The 19544-nt window shown below is 43.0% G+C and overlaps 1 protein-coding gene across 17 annotated transcripts in view; it reads right to left on the bottom strand.

The window, feature by feature from the left end:
* MCF2L2 (MCF.2 cell line derived transforming sequence-like 2) overlaps positions 1-19544 on the bottom strand; it is a 277556-nt gene that overhangs the window by 152456 nt on the left and 105556 nt on the right. For all 17 annotated transcript variants that reach the window (XM_072996252.2, XM_078389790.1, XM_078389785.1 and 14 more), the window contains exons 9-15: positions 17653-17767; positions 11469-11588; positions 10106-10297; positions 9152-9343; positions 8311-8488; positions 1810-1913; positions 846-934 (exon numbers count right to left, since the gene is read on the bottom strand). In XM_072996252.2, coding sequence (XP_072852353.2) covers positions 846-934; positions 1810-1913; positions 8311-8488; positions 9152-9343; positions 10106-10297; positions 11469-11588; positions 17653-17767 — 990 coding nt within the window. The remainder of the gene's footprint in view (positions 1-845; positions 935-1809; positions 1914-8310; positions 8489-9151; positions 9344-10105; positions 10298-11468; positions 11589-17652; positions 17768-19544) is intronic.

Genomic DNA, 19544 nt, shown 5'->3' with positions numbered 1-19544 from the left:
GTATGGCACACAGTTCTGACTGCCAGCAGAGGGGCATAGAAGGGTAAGGGAGTTTTCAAAGAGAAATATAACAGCTGACTTGCCACATTCTAAGCATACAATGCCTGAAGTGGTTGCCTCACTCTGCTTAATGACACGAGGGTGTTTTTTTCTTTTGTTTATTATTTGAAAATGAATAATATTTATAGTCATTGGTCCAAGCACAATCGTACATAGGGACAATCTGGGGGATTATGATGTTAGGTCTTTAAGAAGAAGAAATGTAATTAACAATTGGTTAGTGCAGGTAGAGTTATTTAGTTACTGCCTACGTGACAAGAAGGACACAGCCGTGTGGAATTAACTACCATGAGGTGAACCACTAATATGATTGGTTGCAGGTAGTATAAATTAAGAGGCTGATTAGTGTGCCCTTCACAGTTCTATTTTGACTGTCATGCTTATGTTCTGTCCATTTGATTGCTGAATGCCTATGTTTATGTTCCTGTGAGCATTATGTAATGTACAGCAAGTAATGTACTCTGCACTTATTCCTGGTGCCTTCCTCGTGTGCCTTATTATGCTCGAACCTCTGGTCAAAACCTTTGTAAGGTTAAAATCTTCTGCTGTGACTTTAAACTGCTAACATACAGTACTTAAGTTATTTGAAAAAGTCATATCAATGTAACTGCAATAAATGTTAAATGCCTACAAGATATTAAATTAGTTTTTTAAAATTCAGATGTAAGGTAGCGTTCACACAATCTTGCCTTAGAGAACCAAGGAAATTCAGTAATCCCCCATTAGGGAGATATTTAGAAATTTCACAAGCATGAATGGCTGCGAAAAATTTGCTTCATCCTTACCTTCTCCTGGTGGAAAGATTTTCTTCACTTTCGCTCATCACTAAGACTCTGCTGGAACCTCCCTGGCTGGCTTCGTGCATCACTTCGATCTGGAACATGGTTTGGAAAACACAACAAAAAGGATTCTAGCTAAAGGCTCATTTATTTGCAGTACAGGACTTTGCATAATAACGACTCAGAAAACGTGTAGCAGCAGGTGATTTACCTCCAAAATATGGAGGCACTTTCACATGCTATTAAATGTTTACTCATCCATCTCTTGTTATGACCACAATGAATATTCATGACCAGGAAAGTAACTATTGCTAACATCTATGTACAGTACTTATACTTTATACCATGTCAAAATGTTTGGTCCCTCTAACCTCGTATGGTTGATTCTGACTCGATGTCCCACAAAGTATTTCCCAAAACCTGCTCCTCAATTCTTCTAACTTGCATAGAGAGGTTGTACATACAAAGGATGTGCACTATTGCTAAACAGAAGGTACGATTAGATGGGGCCGGCTTCCCTGCCAGGAGCCTGCTACTGCCTCTGAAGATGGCACTGGTGGCCCACAGCAGTGACAAAGGAGATGGGCAGACTATCCTGTTTTGCCGAAGCAATGCAAAGCGCCAAGCGGATAAAGGTTCGGTGCTTTGTTTTGCTTCAGCAAAATGGGATTCCTGAACCAGGTCATAACTGAACCATAAATGAGCCTTGTTTGTCCATTTTTCCTGATTCATGGTTCGGTTCTTGCCCATCTCTAGCCTAAATCCAACTGTTTATCCATACTAGAGTAGGCCCACCATAAACAAAGACTGAATCTTTGGTCATGGTGGCAAGCAACGATAAGTGTGGTCAAACACATCTGGTGGTCATTAGTTTGGGGAACTATGCTCTAGAAGCACTGCACAATGAAACAGTAGTGATGGTATCTCCAGTGACAGCTGTGCTGATAAATAACAAACATGGCCTTCCTACCTTAATTCCACCTTTAGTCTTCTTTACACTTTTCTTTTTAGACAAGTCTGCATCGGAGATGGATTTTGGAGGACTAGAAATTTCTACCGATCTCCTATTGGTAGCTGAAACAAGACAAACAGTCTCCATTTAGATTAGGCATCCTTCAGTCTTGAGAGACTACGGTAACGTGCTCTGTATGAAGGACTTGGAACAGAGTCTAGTGTGGCTGAGAAGGCCAATTCGAGAGTGACCATCCCTTCCACACTGAAGACAAACATCATGAAATGAAGCACTGTAAGTAAAGGTCCCAGTGACATCAAGAGGGAAGGGTTTAGTCATTTCAGAGCCTACATAGATGCATCTTCACAGTATGTCAGCGAACTTCTATACAAAGCAGATGGGAAATGGAGTCTATTGAACTAAGAAAAAGTAATTGTCTCATAACTTATATAACTTATTTGGCATAATTGTAATTTTTTATTTATTGCATTCTTAAGCAGTTTTTTTTTTTTAAAAAAAATGCAAGTGGCTTTAGATCTTGCAAGGGATGAAAGGTAGGGTACAAATAAAAGCTTCATTTGTGCTTGAAAAATTAATATATTCCGTCATGGACAGAATGTGTAAGCATCACTGAGGAGTGACACTGATCTACAGGCCAAACTACATATCACTGCAAACATACGTTTTTGGCGTTCCCCATAGGTTTTGTAGTAAATTATTTATTAAAGAACAGATGAACCTGCCCACGTCTTAAGAACATGAAGAGAGACCTTTCCTTCAGGCCCATCACTGTTTTATGAACATTTGCTGAAAAAAATGAGAGAACACCTTCTTGGTAGCTTTCCTTCGGCTATGGAATCCTCCCTTCGGAGGGAGACTAGTCTACCTCCCTCCTCTGCTCTCTTTCCGCTAGCAGGGAAAGACATTTTTATTTAGTCATGCCTTGGCCATCGACGGACTCATGGGTGGGCACTGTACTGTTTTTTTCTTTCAAAACTGAGTTTTAAATTGTGCTAATTCTATGCAGTCTTATTGTCATAACTGGCTGGATAGCTATGTCCTTTTAAGTATCGGGCTGTGGAGCAGAAGCGGGTTTGATTCCCCACTATGCTTTTCTGCGAGTAGAGCCATCCTGGGTGGCCTTGGGCAAGCTGCACAATCCCAGGATGCTCCCACAAGAAGGGAATGGCAAGCTACCTTTTGTGAGGTTTGTCTACCTGGAAGCCCCTGAATAAGGGTGAGCCTACGCCAAAATGGACTTTATGGCACATGATGACGATAACTTATTAAAACAGAATTTTATTTCTTATTCATTGCGTTCTTTAAACTATTCTGTAAAATTCATGTTGCAAGTGGCCTTGGATCTTGCAGGGAGGGAAAAAATAACATGAAGGGAAGGAGAATTTTTTCCCCTCTGTGCCATCATACTGCTAAGCAAGCTGTTCTTTATGCTGGAGGGCAGTGGTGTGGGAAGAAAAGAGTTTAAAAGTTCACCTCTGCTGTGGTTCTGATCACGGGCATAACCACCTTAAGCTACCAATTAAAACTGGATGGATAAAGCATGAGGTTCACACAACGTTCAGTTTCGTTTTTAGCAGCTGGTTAAGTTGCTGAAGAAACAGCAGCTTAGACAGTGTATTCTCGAAGGCTTTCATGGCCGGGATCCGACGGTGGTTGTAGGTTGAGGTCCATCAACTATCCCACAAACTGCACCAGAGCACAGACAGAGTTCTGACTCCTGTCCTCTGAAGAGGCCGGCCACAGAGACTGGAGAAACGTTAGGAAGAAGAACCTCAAGAACACGGCCAAACAGCCCGAAAAACCTACAACAACTTAGTACTCAGAAAGCTCTATGTGAAATATTCAGTGATTTCTTTCGTAGGAGAGCTGTTCAAATGCTATAAATTATGAAAAGGAGTTTGTAATATTTATGTTGCAGATTCCATTGTACAATAGTCAGTCTATTTATGTGAACTCCACATGGCCGACAAACATGGCAACAAGACACTAAGTTGATGCTGCTAGAAAAACACTACCCATAGTTTCCACTGAGCATCCTCCATGGCTAATGTCCAACAGAAAGAGCAGTAGCAATAGCATAAGGTTCTGTTACCAAATTCTCTTTGTTTCCAAGGTCCTAGCAAAATTAGATACAGTATAATGTTTTTATTTTCTTTGCTCAATTTTTAAAAAACTTTTCGCTGCCTCTTCATCCCAGTATTTATTTATTTATTTTTATTTATTTACAATATTTTTTAGCCGCACCATTGCCAGTGGCTTCTAGTATGTCTTGCTAGGTATAATCTGATACTTGAATTCCGTCTTCATCCCCGATTTGAAGGCAAAGTGTAACTGCAGAACTCCGGACTACAACATCTGGCCTATTTTCGATTTTTGTTTTGTTTCTTTTCCATTTCCTAAATTTTTATACCAGCCAGCCTGATTAAGAAGTTCTAGAGAGCTTGGAAACTTACACACTTTGGGGGCATTTTGTCTCATAAAGTTCTTTTCAAAACTGCCATTTTAAAATTTCTACACACAGTTTCCTGAAAATGTATTACTGTATGTCCTTTAGACATAAAAATAACATTTTACAAATAAAGTATAAATATAAACAAATCAGATTTTTTTCTTCTTTTAAATGCAGGGGCACAATAGGATTTGCTGGATAAAAGCTAGTCTAGCATCCCATTTCCTCAAATATCTGAGTTGAAAAAGTTACTCTTTTGGACAACAAAAAAGTGACAAACTGGCAGAGGCTAAACAAACAACTTTTCGCACTATACCAAAGAACCACCCAGATGCTTCTGAAAATTAAGTTGGAGGATAATTCTTACTTTACTTCTAATCCACTGAGTCCCAAATGTAAGCCCCCAGATGTTCTTAGACTACAATTCCCAGGAAACCTGACCATTGGCTCTGCTTGTAGGCTTTATGGAATTGTAGTCCAAGAACATCTGGGCTTGGAAATTGCTATCCTAGCCAACCATATTCAGAGATCCGTTGCCTCTGAACTGGTAAGAACTACCAAGAGATGATGGTTTATAGCCCTAAACAGACCTGTCTTCCTTTTAATCTCCCTTTAATGCAACCTAAGCCAATGGCCAGCTCCTTATCTCATTGCAGCAAACAGCATAACTTATTTATGCATTAATTGTAAGAAACCAAAGGAACAGCGAAGGTATCAAGGGAGGTGGAAACTACTGTTCATCTGCACAGGAAAGGATATCGGAGATGCTGGCAGCAGTTTGCTTTATGATATGTACATCTGAAATGAATTAAACAAAAGATTCCAGTGGCCCATGCCACTTAATATAAATATGAGACGCTCATTTTCATCAGTGAAATGCAATACGATGAAACTCCTGACGGTGCCAAGTAGCTGCTCTGGGAAAGAACTGCTCGGCATATGTATAAATACAAGGATGAATGAGAAGCTGTTAATCTGTGCAGTGGAAAATAGTGAGAAAATGCTGCCGTTTGAGCATCTGGCGTGTATCCTGGACTTTCCTTTTAAGAAGTGAATGAGCAGTTAAGGTTTGGAAGAACATAGAAACAAAAACAGGGTGTCTCCAAATATTGAATGCATGTCTCCCCAAGCTTTCTTTATACTGAAAATACCAGTTTGGAAAAAGAGAGAAATCAAAGGATGGGGTACAGTTCCATAACTGACAACTAGAATGGCACAGGTTTTTTTCTAATTAAAGTGGTTTGAGGAGATACTATGTCATTATACAATACAGAACATGCCTAGTGTTTAGTGCTCTATGCAAATTTTCTTCACTGAAAAGAAGGATGGGCAAAAGTGTTTTTGGGTATTCAGGAAACCAACAGCACTGGTTGCTTCTTCAGAACATGGTGGGTGTTCGATGCCTTCTGCTTTAGAGTCTGTCCAGACTGGGTGGTTTTGGGTGCAGCTTTCACCAGGCTGAGGTGTGGGAAAGGAGAGATGTGCCATTTGGCGTGCTCCTCCGAGGTCCCAGCAATTAACCCCTTCTATTCTGATCAGCTGTCAACTGATCCCTTCAAGGCAAGGTTTACCCGCTTTATCGGCCAGTAAGAAGACAGGAGCAACCAAAGAGCAGATCAGCAGAAGTGGGAAGCCGGACACGGCACCAGGGGCAGGGGGTTCAAAGGCTCACAGCAGCCTGTAAGGAGCAACAGTTGCTTTCATCATGGCTGCTCAGGTGATCTCTGGAGCTGCAACACCAGCCTTCAAGGTCTCCGGCTCCTGAGCTGCTCTTCCCCATCCACTCCCTGAGCCTGCAGGGCTCCAAATCTTGCTTAAGAGAATGCATCCTCTAGGCAGGCATTGGAAAGGTGCAGAGCAACCCTTAAAGGGGAAAGATGGATCATTCTAAGTACAAACACGATTTGGGGGGGGGGGTATGGTCTTTTTTCCGTGTTAAATAGTGCTAGCTAGGTTCCGTATCCCATAACTATATTATATGCCTGTGTGGATAGGCTCTAACAGGGCCCAGAATGCCTCTGACTGTGGTCTGTTTTAAGAGATGAGCCACGAATTCTAAACAGCTAGCTGAGGAGGAGTTTGAAATCAACATGAACGTTGCAGCTGTTTCTACCTAAGAAGATAACCTGGCCTCTACACCATCAGCCAAGTGAACCTGGGACATTAATAACAGCACATAAGTTTGGAATTGACCACAAGAACTTGATTCATAGCCTTGAAGAAGATGATTTATGATTGAGCGCAATCTACATGTTTTTGTTTTTTGTTTTTATATCCTCTTAAAGGTCAATTAAAGGTATCACCTACTCCTGCATTTGTATTTTTCCATGACCGTGCAGCCTTTTCCTGATTTTTAGTTAAGAATTAAGACTTCCTTGTTTTTCATTTTAATGCTTTTGACATAAATCTCTTAACTAAAGCATATTCTGTCAAGACAACATCTAGTGATTGTTAAGTTTTGATCCTTGATTCTGTCCCTGACATACGTCACAACTTACCACTTCATGGTGGGGAATGGTAGAAAAAAGGGGAATACTCTTTCTCACTTCTGTTTTTTCAACAAATATTCAGGTCTATAAAAAGCGTGTGGTTTAACATTTCGATGGTATTCACATCTGCATCATTTCCTCAGCCAGCTAAGCTCTCTTACTTTTTAAACATTCATATTCATACCAAATGTTATTAATTAAATGAGTTCTTCATCTGTTTTTATAAACTACTGACCATGTAGAATGCCACAATGGATCCAACAGCCAGTCAGTCAGATATTAAGTTACGGAATATGACTAACTTTAGGGTTTTATTACTGAAAAGAATCGAATAGCCTCCTGCAGTGTTTCACCTCAGAAGAAAACGGATGTGACCGTTTCATTGGACCAATTCATGCAATGGAACTGGATCACTGTCTGTGATGGTGGCAGAGCTGTCTGGTGTTTATTGAATATTAAGGGAGTTGCAGGATTGCTACGGCATGCATAGCAAACACAGTGAAAGTGAAAACTGGCCAGACTTCCTCTGAGTCAAACTGTACCCAAGCTTGATATAATCTCAAAGAACATGAGGAAACATCAAACGGGCATACTGAAAAATGCTAATTCTGAACAGCGGCAGCAAATTGCAACTGCAAAAAAACCCAAAAACCCCCACACACTAGGGAGGGGCTCAACTCTGTGATCATGTTCATATTCTACCTCAAGGGCTGGAGTCAAGCAACCTCCAGACAGCATGCCTGCTTAGGGCACGCTGGTATGACCCCTGAAAAGGCAACGCTCAAAAAAGTGGAACTGCTGCTCCTGAAAATCTCCAGGAGCTGGAATTCTCATTTAAAATACGGCACATCTCACTTATCTCATTTTGCCCTGATAGAAAGCTGTCCTAAGCCGTCTATCTTTTGACATCTATTGTACGGCTAGGATCCCATAGCAGGTTAGATAGACCAGTGAGAAGGGACCACCGGCCTGCCTAGGAAGGAGTCAACCCTTCATTTCCTCCCTGTGACTTTTGAAGTCCGTCTGCCAGGTCTCAGGCGAGGACTCCCAGAGGAAAGGAACAGTAACCCACTTCTGCCTACTCTGTAGCTAGAAAAACCCGGAAAGGGTTATCATAAGTTGGAAATGACATGATTGCAAGTCATTAATAAATGAAAATTAAAGGCTTCCATGGCTTCATTCATCTACTAAAAGCCATTTAAAGCAAGCAAAACGGTTGTTGTACATGGCCACCCCTGTTGCAGAAGGCCAGAAATTCAAGAATTTTCCTAGCACAACTTGGGGGGGGCGCACAACTGGGGTGTGTGTGTCTGCACAAGGTCTACCTTGCTATTAATTGGAACTACTGAACTCTTGAGTCGGAGACACTTTGCAACGGTAGCTGATTGCTTTTAAAAATTAAGTCTCTCGTCTTGGGAGTCACTTTGGGAAGCTAGCGCTGCGCTCAATGGCTGGAGAAGCAGAGAACACAGGCCTTCCTAAGTGCCACCCTTGGTCCTGACCCTTGGATTGAAAGGGAAGGAATGAAGGCCCACTTATTAAGCCCAGTCTGTGCCTTACCTAACGGGACAGGCCGGATGCTTTTCGGCGATGCTCGCTTTGGTGACGACTCCGGATGTGGGGCCACAGGTTGCACCGGGCGGGTTTGCTTCGCTGCCAGCTTCTTCAGACTCACTTGCCTCTTGTCAAACATTTCCTGCACATCTTCCAGCTTCTGCAGAACTCTTTGGGCGTTGCTCTGCGGTAGAAGGATAGTTGCAAAGTACATACTGGTAAGAGCCAAAATATCAGAACAGAATACTTTCACTCAGAGGTGAAGGTTCCCCTTGACATTTAGTCCAGTCGTGTCCGACTCTAGGGGCGGTGCTCATCTCCCGTCTCCAAGCCGTGGAGCTAGTGTCTTGTTCGTAGACAGCTTCTGTGGCCACGTGGCCAACGCAACTAGACACGGAACACCGTGACCTTCCCACTATCTACTCGCATTTTTACATGCTTTTGAACTGCTAGGTTGGCAGGAGCTGGGACAAGCGACGGGAGCTCACTCCGTCGCATGGATTCGATCTTACGATGGCTGGTCTTCCGACCTTGCAGCACAGAGGCTTCTGCGGTTTAACCCACAGCGCCACCACATCCCTTCACTCAGAAGCAGACACAAACTCCGCATAGAGAGATCCTAAGCATTATCTGCCTTGACTATTAATGGGGGTTAGTCATGATAGCTACAGGCAGCCTCCGGGTTTAGCAAAAGCATGCCTCTGAATACCAGTGGTTGTGAGCTATCATTCTTGTGCCCTGCTTGTCGGCTTTCCGGAGGCCTCTGGTTGCTTCTGCAGGAGAGCAGCTAACCGGATTAGACAGGATTTTTGTTCTGAGCTAGCAGGGCTCCTCTTTCTATTCCTACCTTTATCTCTGGGGTGAGAATCATATCGAACTGATTGTAGAACTCTTTGCCATTCAGCAGCTGGTGCTCCTTGGCCGTTTCCAGGAATCTTTCAATGTCGCAAAGTGCAGTTTCAGCTCCCTCTTGTGTCTGGCATTTGTCTACAGCTTGGGAAGCTAAGAGGTAGATTCCAGCTTCACACCATTGGCATGCCTTGAAAGGAGATAAGATAGTCAAGTTCAGATGAAATGCTTCCCCAGTCTTAAAACAACAACAACAACAAAACCAAAAACCAAGCCAAAGCTATTCACACCATGCTCCAGGCTGTCACTTTTAGACAATTAAAGGGAGGGAATGTAGGAGCTGTAAGCCAAAAACTCGCTTTGCCAGGCTCAAAGGGACATTGGTGTCTTGGGAATGGCCCAGTTTAACCAGCTGTATACACAGGCCCCATCACCGATTGCTGCCTTGTTGTGGCAAAGGGGCTTGAGTAATTCAGAGAAGCTATGGGCTGTGCCGTGCAGGGACACCCAAGACAGCCATGTCACATGGAGATTATCATATTTTATTTAAACGCATGGATGATCTTCTAGTCCACTTAGGAATAAAACCAAAATAAAACCCTGAAAACCTACTGACAATTTCTGCCTCAAACTTAGTCCTAGGTGGCCCTGGAAAAGTTATGTTACACAAAAAACATCAGTGTCAGTCCTTGCACATGTTTTTTTTCAACTGTGTTTATCAACCTTATTCATTCGTTCATTCATTCTTTCATTTATTCATTATTTTATTTTATTTTGCAATTTCGAGAATTGTAGGTTTCTGGTGGCAGAAATTAAGGGCTCGATATGGACTTTAAAATCTTTCTGATTCACTGTTGAAATAGTGTTTTACATAACCTATTCTTCAGTAGTTTTGTTAAACATTAATAACAATACTGTCACAGATAATGTTTCTTCTTCCGATGCACCTTACCTTATCTAACTGTTTGTGCAATTCTAAGGATTTTGCTAAAATATCGTATTTTTTCTTGGTCTCGTTAGCAAAATCATCACAGATGCGTCTGAGTTCAACACACTTTGGTCTAATGGAGTCAATGGCATAATGGTTATTTTGGATCAGCTGGTCTCCATGGAGAGCTAATGCTTGAGCTTTCTCCAAAGGCTCCTGCAGAAGAAAAAAGAGAAATTAATATGAAAAACATTCCCATTAATAGCATTGTGTTACATGAAGAAAGCGAACCAGGGGCAAAAGTGACACCACTACCGTCCTGCAAAGAAGTCTGAAGCTAAAAGTTTTTGCATGAAGCAACCTTTATTTCTTATGCATGAAAACAATTCTCGGCTCACTTGCCCAGTGTGTCAGAACTTCTGACATTTGTAACTCAAGGTCTGTGGGGTTCTGCTCCAGCCACCTTCTGTTCCTGCTGATCCATGCAAAAATATAGTCTAGGCTCACTGCTTCTTGCAGAGAATAAAGCAGTGTTCTGGATAAACACACAAATGCTCATTTAATGAGACAGAAAGGCAAGGCTGGGGATTGGGGAAAAGGCGTTTCCGGTCCTGATCCTTTCTCTGCTTATTTCTCTCCCTCTCTTTGTTAAAAACAGGAACTATAAACACCTATGTTTTGGTGCATATCTTCCTTTGCTCATCAGACTTTGTAATGTGACAGCTACTTTGGTGGTACATTAAAATGCCCTCCCCCTGTTTCAGGGGGAGAGGACCGTTGGTTATGTGGTATATAAGGGGGAGGTTACGGAAAGCTCATGAGAAATCATAGGTTTGCAGAAGTACAATAAATTGGGGGGACAGGGGAACCTACGAAAATCCAATGAGGACTGAGTATGGTCAGTCGCCATATGAACGGTGATGGGGCAAGGCAGAACAGAGAAGTATGAAATGGAATATGTAAAATCCTGAACAGTCACATTCCACAATGCAGCATTTTGTTAGCGTATAGAATAGTTATTGAGTAGCTAATAGCAATAACAACAACTGATAACAGCAACAGCAAACATAAATACTGTATTTTTCAGTGTGTAAGACGCTCCCATGTATAAGATCCCCCCACTTTTCTAACCCAAAATTAAGAAATCTAAGTGGGGCTTAGCAAGTATAGGGGGAAAGGGATCAAAGCACTGCAGGATCGCTTTGATGCCTGCTTTCCCCTCCACTTGTTTTTTCATCTCTCCTAAGCTTACTTCCGTGTATAAGACGACCCTCAATTTTTAGTCTAAAGATTTTAGACAAAAGCATAGTCTTATACATGGAAAAATACGGTAACAATCATTTCTTGCAATTTATTGTAACATGTAAGGTCTACATAAAAGGCATACCTGTCCTCTTTCTTGCAACTGCTTTTGTTCCTTCAGAATGTGCTCCACCCGGGAGATGCTGTCCCCAATATCTGTGAAACCAGCCTGCACTTCCATCAGGTTGTCCAGCGCCACTTTGACCTGTATGACAGACACGGACAGGAGGATGGAACAAATAAGCAAGCGTCCGAAACATTCCTTGGATGTTACCAGGTTATAATAAAGCCATGGGAACAAGACCCCGCTTTTCACAACATCTTTTCTCCATAAATATGAAGACTTTGCATCTGTGAATACAACCAATGATACAGGCTGATTTGCACATTAACGTGGTAGCAAATCCAGGCTTGCTGCTGATTGCACATGCAACATATTCTGAATTTGCTTAATAGCAAAATCCTTGTTTGTACGTCCTATGTTCATGGCACACATGAATTTTGCACAGAGCTTCAAAAAAAATTACCATTTCCAAAATCATCAGCCAGGATGGCCACTGGTCACTCTGGCTTGGGATTCTAGGACATACAGTCCCACCAGTAACTCTTCCCCAACTCTGATTTAAGTATGTCACTGAAACTGTGCTATGTTTCCCGAGGAGACAGAGAAGGAACAACCTTGTTTTTCTGGCTGTTCGTCCCATATGGGCATTTATTTTGTGATACCAGTATGGGACACAAGTCCCTACTAAATTGTGTAACATTCAGGCACAAACAACGTCTCCAGAGAAACACAACGAAAGTGGTGAAGGGCGTAGAGACCTACAAAGAAAAGTTGACCAAGCTGTAGAGGTTTCCCCTACAGATGGAAAAATTAAAGAGACAGGCCAAGTATCTTCTTATATTTCAAGGGCTGTCACCTATACGATGGCGCAAATTTGCTTCTGTTTTTCCAGAGGGTGGAACCTGAATCAGGAAGTTTATTGATATTATTATTTCAGTATAAAGATTATTTTGATTACTAATATTAGACAAGACTCTGTGAAAACAGAAGCTGTTTGATAAGGGAACAGACTATTTAAGAAGGCCGAGGACTCTCATACGGTAGTGGCTCTTAAGCAGAGGCTGGATGGTTACCTATCAGAGATGCTGTAGCAGTGGATTTCCAAAAACTGCATTGCTGATTCCCAGTCTTCCACACCTCCCATGCCACCAATCACTCTGCCAAAGAAACTGGGTCCCACCATGATAGAAACAAAGGGTGTAGGCTTTCTGAAAAGGATACCTACATATTCACCAATCTTCTGTTATTGTATTTGCCATTTTGCAGTTCTATTTTTAAAATTGTGTGTTTAGTCGTTTAGTCATGTCCGACTCTTCGTGACCCCATGGACCAGAGCACGCCAGGCCCTTCTGTCTTCTACTGCCTCCCGGAGTTGTGTCAGGTTCATGTTGGTTGCTTCGCAGACACTGTCCAGCCATCTCATCCTCGGTCGTCCCCTTCTCCTCTTGCCATCACACCTTCCTAACATCAAGGTTTTTTCCAAGGACTCTTTTCTTCTCATGAGATGGCCAAAGTACTGGAGCCTCAGCTTCAGGATCTGTCCTTCCAGTGAGCACTCAGGGTTGATTTCCTTTAGTATTGATAGGTTTGTTCTCCTTGCAGTCCAGGGGATTCTCAAGAGCCTCCTCCAGCACCACAATTCAAAGGCATCAATTCTTCGGCGGTCTGCTTTCTTTATGGTCCAGCTCTCACTTCCATACATCACGACAGGAAAAACCATAGCTTTGACTATTCGGACTTTTGTTGGCAAGGTGATGTCTCTGCTTTTCAAGATGCTGTCAAGATTTGTCATCGCTTTCCTCCCAAGAAGAAGGCGCCTTTTAATTTCAGGGCTGCTGTCTCCATCTGCAGTGATCATGGAGCCCAGGAAGATAAAATTTGACACTGCCTCCATATCTTCCCCTTCTATTTCCCAGGAGGTGATGGGACCAGTGGCCATGATCTTAGTTTTTTTGATGTTGAGTTTCAGACCGTTTTTTGCACTCTCCTCTTTCACTCTCATTACAAGGTTCTTTAATTCCTCCTCACTTTCTGCCATCAGAGTGGTATCATCTGCATATCGGAGGTTGTTGATATTTCTTCCGGCAATCTTAATTCCGGCTTGGGTTTCTTCCAGTCCAGCCTTCCGCATGATGTATTCTGCATATAAGTTAAATAAGCTGGGGGACAATATACAGCCTTGCCGTACTCCTTTCCCAATTTTGAACCACTCAGTTGTTCCATGACCAGTTCTAACTGTTGCTTCCTGTCCCACATATGGGTTTCTCAGGAGATGGATAAGGTGGTCAGGCACTCCCATTTCTTTAAGAACTTGCCATAGTTTGCTGTGGTCCACACAGTCAAAGGCTTTCGCATAGTCAATGAAGCAGAAGTAGATATTTTTCTGGAACTCTCTGGTTTTCTCCATAATCCAGCGCAAGTTAGCAATTTGGTCTCGAGTTCCTCTGCCTCTTCGGAATCCAGCTTGTACTTCTGGGAGTTCTCGGTCCACATACTGCTGAAGCCTACCTTGTAGGATTTTGAGCATAACCTTGCTAGCGTGTGAAATGAGTGCAATTGTACGGTAGTTGGAGCATTCTTTGGCACTGCCTTTCTTTGGGATTGGGATGTAGACTGATCTTTTCCAATCCTCTGGCCACTGTTGAGTTTTCCAAACTTGCTGGCATATTGAATGTAGCACCTTAACAGCATCATCTTTCAAGATTTTAAATAGTTCAACTGGAATGCCATCACCTCCACTGGCCTTGTTGTTAGCCAGGCTTTCTAAGGCCCACTTGACTTCGCTCTCCAGGATGTCTGGCTCAAGGTCAGCAACTACATTGTCTGGGTTGTCCGGGATATCCACATCTTTCTGATATAATTCCTCTGTGTATTCTTGCCACCTCTTCTTGACGTCTTCTGCTTCTGTTAGGTCCCTCCCATTTTTGTCTTTTATCATGTTCATCTTTGCGCAAAATGTTCCTCTAATATGTCCAATTTTCCTGAACAGATCTCTGGTCTTTCCTTTTCTGTTATCTTCCTCTATTTCTTTGCATTGTTCATTTAAGAAGGCCCTCTTGTCTCTCCTTGCTATTCTTTGGAAGTCTGCATTCAAGTTTCTGTAACTTTCCCTATCTCCCTTGCATTTTGCTTCCCTTCTCCTCTCTGCTATTTCTAAGGCCTCGTTGGACAGCCACTTTGCTTTCTTGCATTTCCTTTTCTTTGGGATGGTTTTCGTTGCTGCCTCCTGGACAATGTTACGAGCCTCTATCCAAAGTTCTTCAGGCACTCTGTCCACCAAATCTAGTTCCTTAAATCTGTTCTTCACTTCCACTGTGTATTCATAAGGGATTTGGTTTAGATTATACCTGAGTGGCCCAGTGGTTTTTCCTAATCTCTTCAGTCTAAGCTTGAATTTTGCTATGAGAAGCTGATGATCAGAACCGCAGTCAGCTCCAGGTCTTGTTTTTGCTGACTGTATAGAGCTTCTCCATCTTTGGCTGCAGAGAATATAATCAATCTGATTTCGATATTGCCCATCTGGTGATTTCCATGTATAGAGTCGCCTCTTGTGTTGTTGGAAAAGAGTGTTTGTGATGACCAGCTTATTCTCTTGACAAAACTCTATTAGCCTTTGTCCTGCTTCGTTCTGAACTCCAAGGCCAAACTTCCCTGTTGTTCCTTTTATCTCTTGGCTCCCTACTTTAGCATTCCAGTCCCCTAGAATGAGAAGAACATCTTTCCTTGGTGTCAGTTCTAGAAGGTGTTGTAAATCTTCATAGAATTGTTCAATTTCAGTCTCCTCAGCAATGCTGGTTGGTGCATAAACTTGGATTATTGTGATGTTGAACGGTCTGCCTTGTATTCGTATTGACATCATTCTATCATTTTTGAGATTGTATCCCATTACAGCTTTTCCCACTCTTTTGTTGACTATGAGGGCTACTCCATTCCTTCTACGGGATTCTTGCCCACAATAGTAGATATGATAATCATCTGAGCTGAATTCGCCCATTCCTGTCCATTTTAGTTCACTGATGCCCAGGATGTCGATGTTTATTCTTGCCATCTCCTGTTTGACCACCTCCAGCTTCCCAACGTTCATAGATCTTACATTCCAGGTTCCTATGCAGTATTTTTCTTTGCAGCATTGGATTTTCCTTTCACTTCCAGGCACGTCCACAGCTGAGCGTCCTTTCGGCTTTGGCCCAACCACTTCATTAGCTCTGGAGCTACTTGTACTTGTCCTCCGCTCTTCCTCAGTAGCATGTTGGACGCCTTCCGACCTGAGGGGCCCATCTTCCAGCGTCATATCTTTTAGCCTTTTGTTTCTGATCATGGGGCGTTCTTGGCAAAGATACTGGAGTGGCTTGCCATTTCCTACTCCAGGTGGATTGCGTTTAGTCGGAACTCTCCACTATGTCCTGTCCGTCTTGGGTGTCCCTGCACGGCATAGCCCATAGCTTCTCTGAGTTACTCAAGCCCCTTCGCCACGACAAGGCAGCAATCCATGAAGGAGATTTTTTTTTTTTAAAATTAAACAGTCAGAAATAATGACTCTATCAAGAGTTGGCAATTAGAATAATACTATTGATAACGGATATAAATCTTAACACTAAAAGTAACTGTGAGACGCAAAGGCCAGAATCCTACTGGAGATGTACAGCAGCACAAGTGTAATTCCATAAATTGTGGCCGCGAATTGCTGCTGATGAATGACTTTAACAATATGTCACGCACCAATAATCTAAAGGGCTGGGGTATTTAAAAAGTGACTGTGTAAAGAGAAAGTCACCTCTGCCTTTTCCTGTTGTGAACACATTGTTTCCTGAACTCTCCCAAGTTTGAAGAGAATGTAACTGGCTTAACTATGTTAAAGTGCCCCAGTTTTCTCAGGTGTACCCATAATATAGTGAGATTTCTGGGGGAGGTGGGGTGTTGATTCTGCATTCACTGGACACATAAGAACATAAGAAGAGCCCTGCTGGATCAGGCCAAAGGCCTCTCTAGTCCAGTCCCCTGTATCTCACCGTGGCCCCACCAGATGCCTCTGGGAGCACGCGAGACAATGAGATACCTGTCTCCTGATGCCCCTCTTCCCCTGCATCTGGCCTTTGGATGTCCCTTCCTTCTAAGCCTGGAGATTATATACATCCCCATCATGGCTTGTCACCTGCGATGGACTTTTCCGTCCTATCCCCTTTTAAAGGCATCTAGGCCAGGTGCCATCACCACATCCTGTGGCAAGGAGTTCCACAGACTAACACAATGCTGGGTGAAGAAACATTTTCTTTGGTTTTGTTCTCACTCTCCCAACATTCCATTGGAGTGAAGGTCCCCTGGTTCTGGTATGGCATAAGAGGGAAAAGAGCTCTCCTCTGTCTATTTTATCCATCCCCTGAGTCATTTCATACATCTCAATCACATCCCACCTCAGGCACCTTTTCTCTAGACTCAAGAGCCCCAAACGCTGTAGCCTTGTCTAATCAGGGAGGTGCCCCAGCCCAGTCATCATTTTAGCAGCTCTGTTCTGCACCTTCTCCAGTTCCACAATGTCTATTTTGAGGTGCGGTGACCAGAATTGTACTCAATACTCCAGGTGTGGCCTTACCAGCGTTACACGGCCCCATCTTTTAACATTACTGTGGCTTCCAAAGGGGGTTAACAGGAGAATTGAGGGTGAGGCCTAGACTGCAGAAATGTCTGGCCCACCAGTCACTTGTAGAACTGACATTCCCATCAGCCTTAGGCAGCATGACTAGGACTGATGGGAATTGTAGTCCTATAGGCATCTGGTGCTGGCTGGGCAGCTCAGTGAGTTAGGTATCTGGCTGCGGAACCAGAGGTTGGGAGTTTGATTCCCCCACTGGGCCTCCTGTGGGAAGAGCCAGCCTGGGTGGCCTTGGGCAAGCTGCACAATCCTAGGGGGGCCCAAGAAGAAGGGAATTGGAAACCACTTCAGAGAATTCTTTACCTGGAAAGGATCACCATAAGTCAGAATTGACTTGATGGCACATAATGATGATGATGATACATATGCTGGAGCACACAGATGCTTTGTGACAAAAAATGCTGTAGTCCAACATTTAAAGGGTTCCTCACCACTAGACTATACAGTTCTGCCTTCGTTTCTTTTACATTTATTTTTTTTCTGTACCATCCTAACCAAATATATGGCAAAGACAAACGTTACATGTTTTAAGGAATAAGCCAAAAAGGAAAATACCTCTCTGAAGTCCTGCTCAAAATGTCGAAGTTGCAAACACTGTTCTAATTTCAGGTGATGCTTGGACCAGAACTGATCAAAGGCTCTCTCTGTTTCATCCAACTGAGCTAACAACCTGTGAAGACAATCAGAGAATGCCATTTGAAAAAAAAAAAAAGAAATATGCTTCTCTTGCTTTCAGAACACTGTTTGTGTGTTTAGTCGTTTAGTCGTGTCCGACTCTTCGTGACCCCATGGACCAGAGCACGCCAGGCCCTCCTATCTTCCACTGCCTCCCGGAGTTGGGTCAAATTCATGTTGGTAGCTTCGATGACACTGTCCAATTATCTCATCCTCTGCCATCCCCTTCTCCTCTTGCCTTCACACTTGCCCAACATCAGGGTCTTTTCCAGGGAGTCTTCTCTTCTCATGAGATGGCGAAAGCATTGGAGCCTCAGCTTCAGGATCTGTCCTTCCAGTGAGCACTCAGGGTTGATTTCCTTCAGAATGGATAGGTTTGTTCTCCTTGCAGCCCAGGGAACTCTCAAGAGCCTCCTCCAGTACCACATTTCAAAAGCATCAATTCTTCGGCGGTCAGCCTTCTTTATGGTCCAGCTCTCATTTCCATACATCACTACTGGAAAAACCATAGCTTTGACTATGCGGACCTTTGTCGGCAAAGTGATGTCTCTGCTTTTTAAGATGCTGTCTAGGTTTGTCATCGCTTTCCTCCCAAGAAGCAGGCGTCTTTTAATTTCGGGGCTGCTGTCACCATCCACAGTGATCATGGAGCCCAAGAAACTAAAATCTGTCACTGCCTCCATATCTTCCCCTTCTATTTGCCAGGAGGTGATGGGACTAGTGGCCATAATCTTGGCTTTTTTTGATATTGAGCTTCAGACCATTTTTTGCGCTCTCCTCTTTCACCCTCTATGACAGCTTTAGAACTTACTGTACCATACAGAACTCAAGGTTACAAGAAGTGGATTTAGTTATAGAGAAAGACTCTGTTCTTAACCAATTTTTATGAAAGGAAGAGTCTCTCTCTCTCTCTTTTGCTTTCTCTATTCCTATCTTCCTTCTGCCTCTTTCTTCTTAGCTCTGGGGCCAGACGGGGGGATATTTTTCTCCCTGATCCAGCACCATGCATTATTTTTGCATCACTGTACACGGTGTGCCCACCACTGTAGTGTTATACCCCAGAAGCAGGAGAAAACAGGTTTTCTTCGTGGCTGTAGCACAAGTAGGAGTGAACATCAAATCTGTACATACCTGTGATTCCATTTCACCTACAACATGTGCTACAACCAGAAAGGCTCTAGTTTCTCCTCCTTGTGGGTGGCAGGACTGCAGGTAACACAGGACTATTTGCTAGAGGACTTTGGAAATTTCACCAAAAAAAAAAAAAAAAAAAAAACACAAGCAAACCAAAGCTTTTTCAAACATTGGACCCTTATATAGGATTGCACTGCTAACATATTTCCATGTCCAGTTAGAGGATCAGGAGTTTTTTCCCCTGGAAAATAGGACCTTCTTGGCCTTCTTTGCTGTACCCACTCAGCCTAGTTGTTCAAACTTCAAACAAAGGGCTCCTAAAAACGATAATCAGCGATGCACTCTGTAGCACAGCCAAACAAGGCACAGAGACATCTTTCACGGGGTGATTGTGATCCATGATGGAGAGAGCAAGGTAAACCCTACTCAAGGTCCTTCTTCCACACAGGCACCAAGGGCATTCATAGAACGCAGTGCAACTGCCCTGTATGTCCTCTAAAAATCCTCTCTTCTTGGAACAAAAGCATGCACCATCCACCGGGGTTTTTAGACACATGCCAAACCTGTTCGCCTTCACTTAGGCTATTCACCTTCCTTTTATATGATCAGGTCCAATCAAGCCTGAACTCTCATGAGAT

This window comes from Pogona vitticeps, chromosome 3 (assembly GCF_051106095.1).
Source record: "Pogona vitticeps strain Pit_001003342236 chromosome 3, PviZW2.1, whole genome shotgun sequence".
NCBI lineage: Eukaryota > Metazoa > Chordata > Lepidosauria > Squamata > Agamidae > Pogona > Pogona vitticeps.
This window is presented reverse-complemented; position numbering and strand designations above follow the sequence as displayed.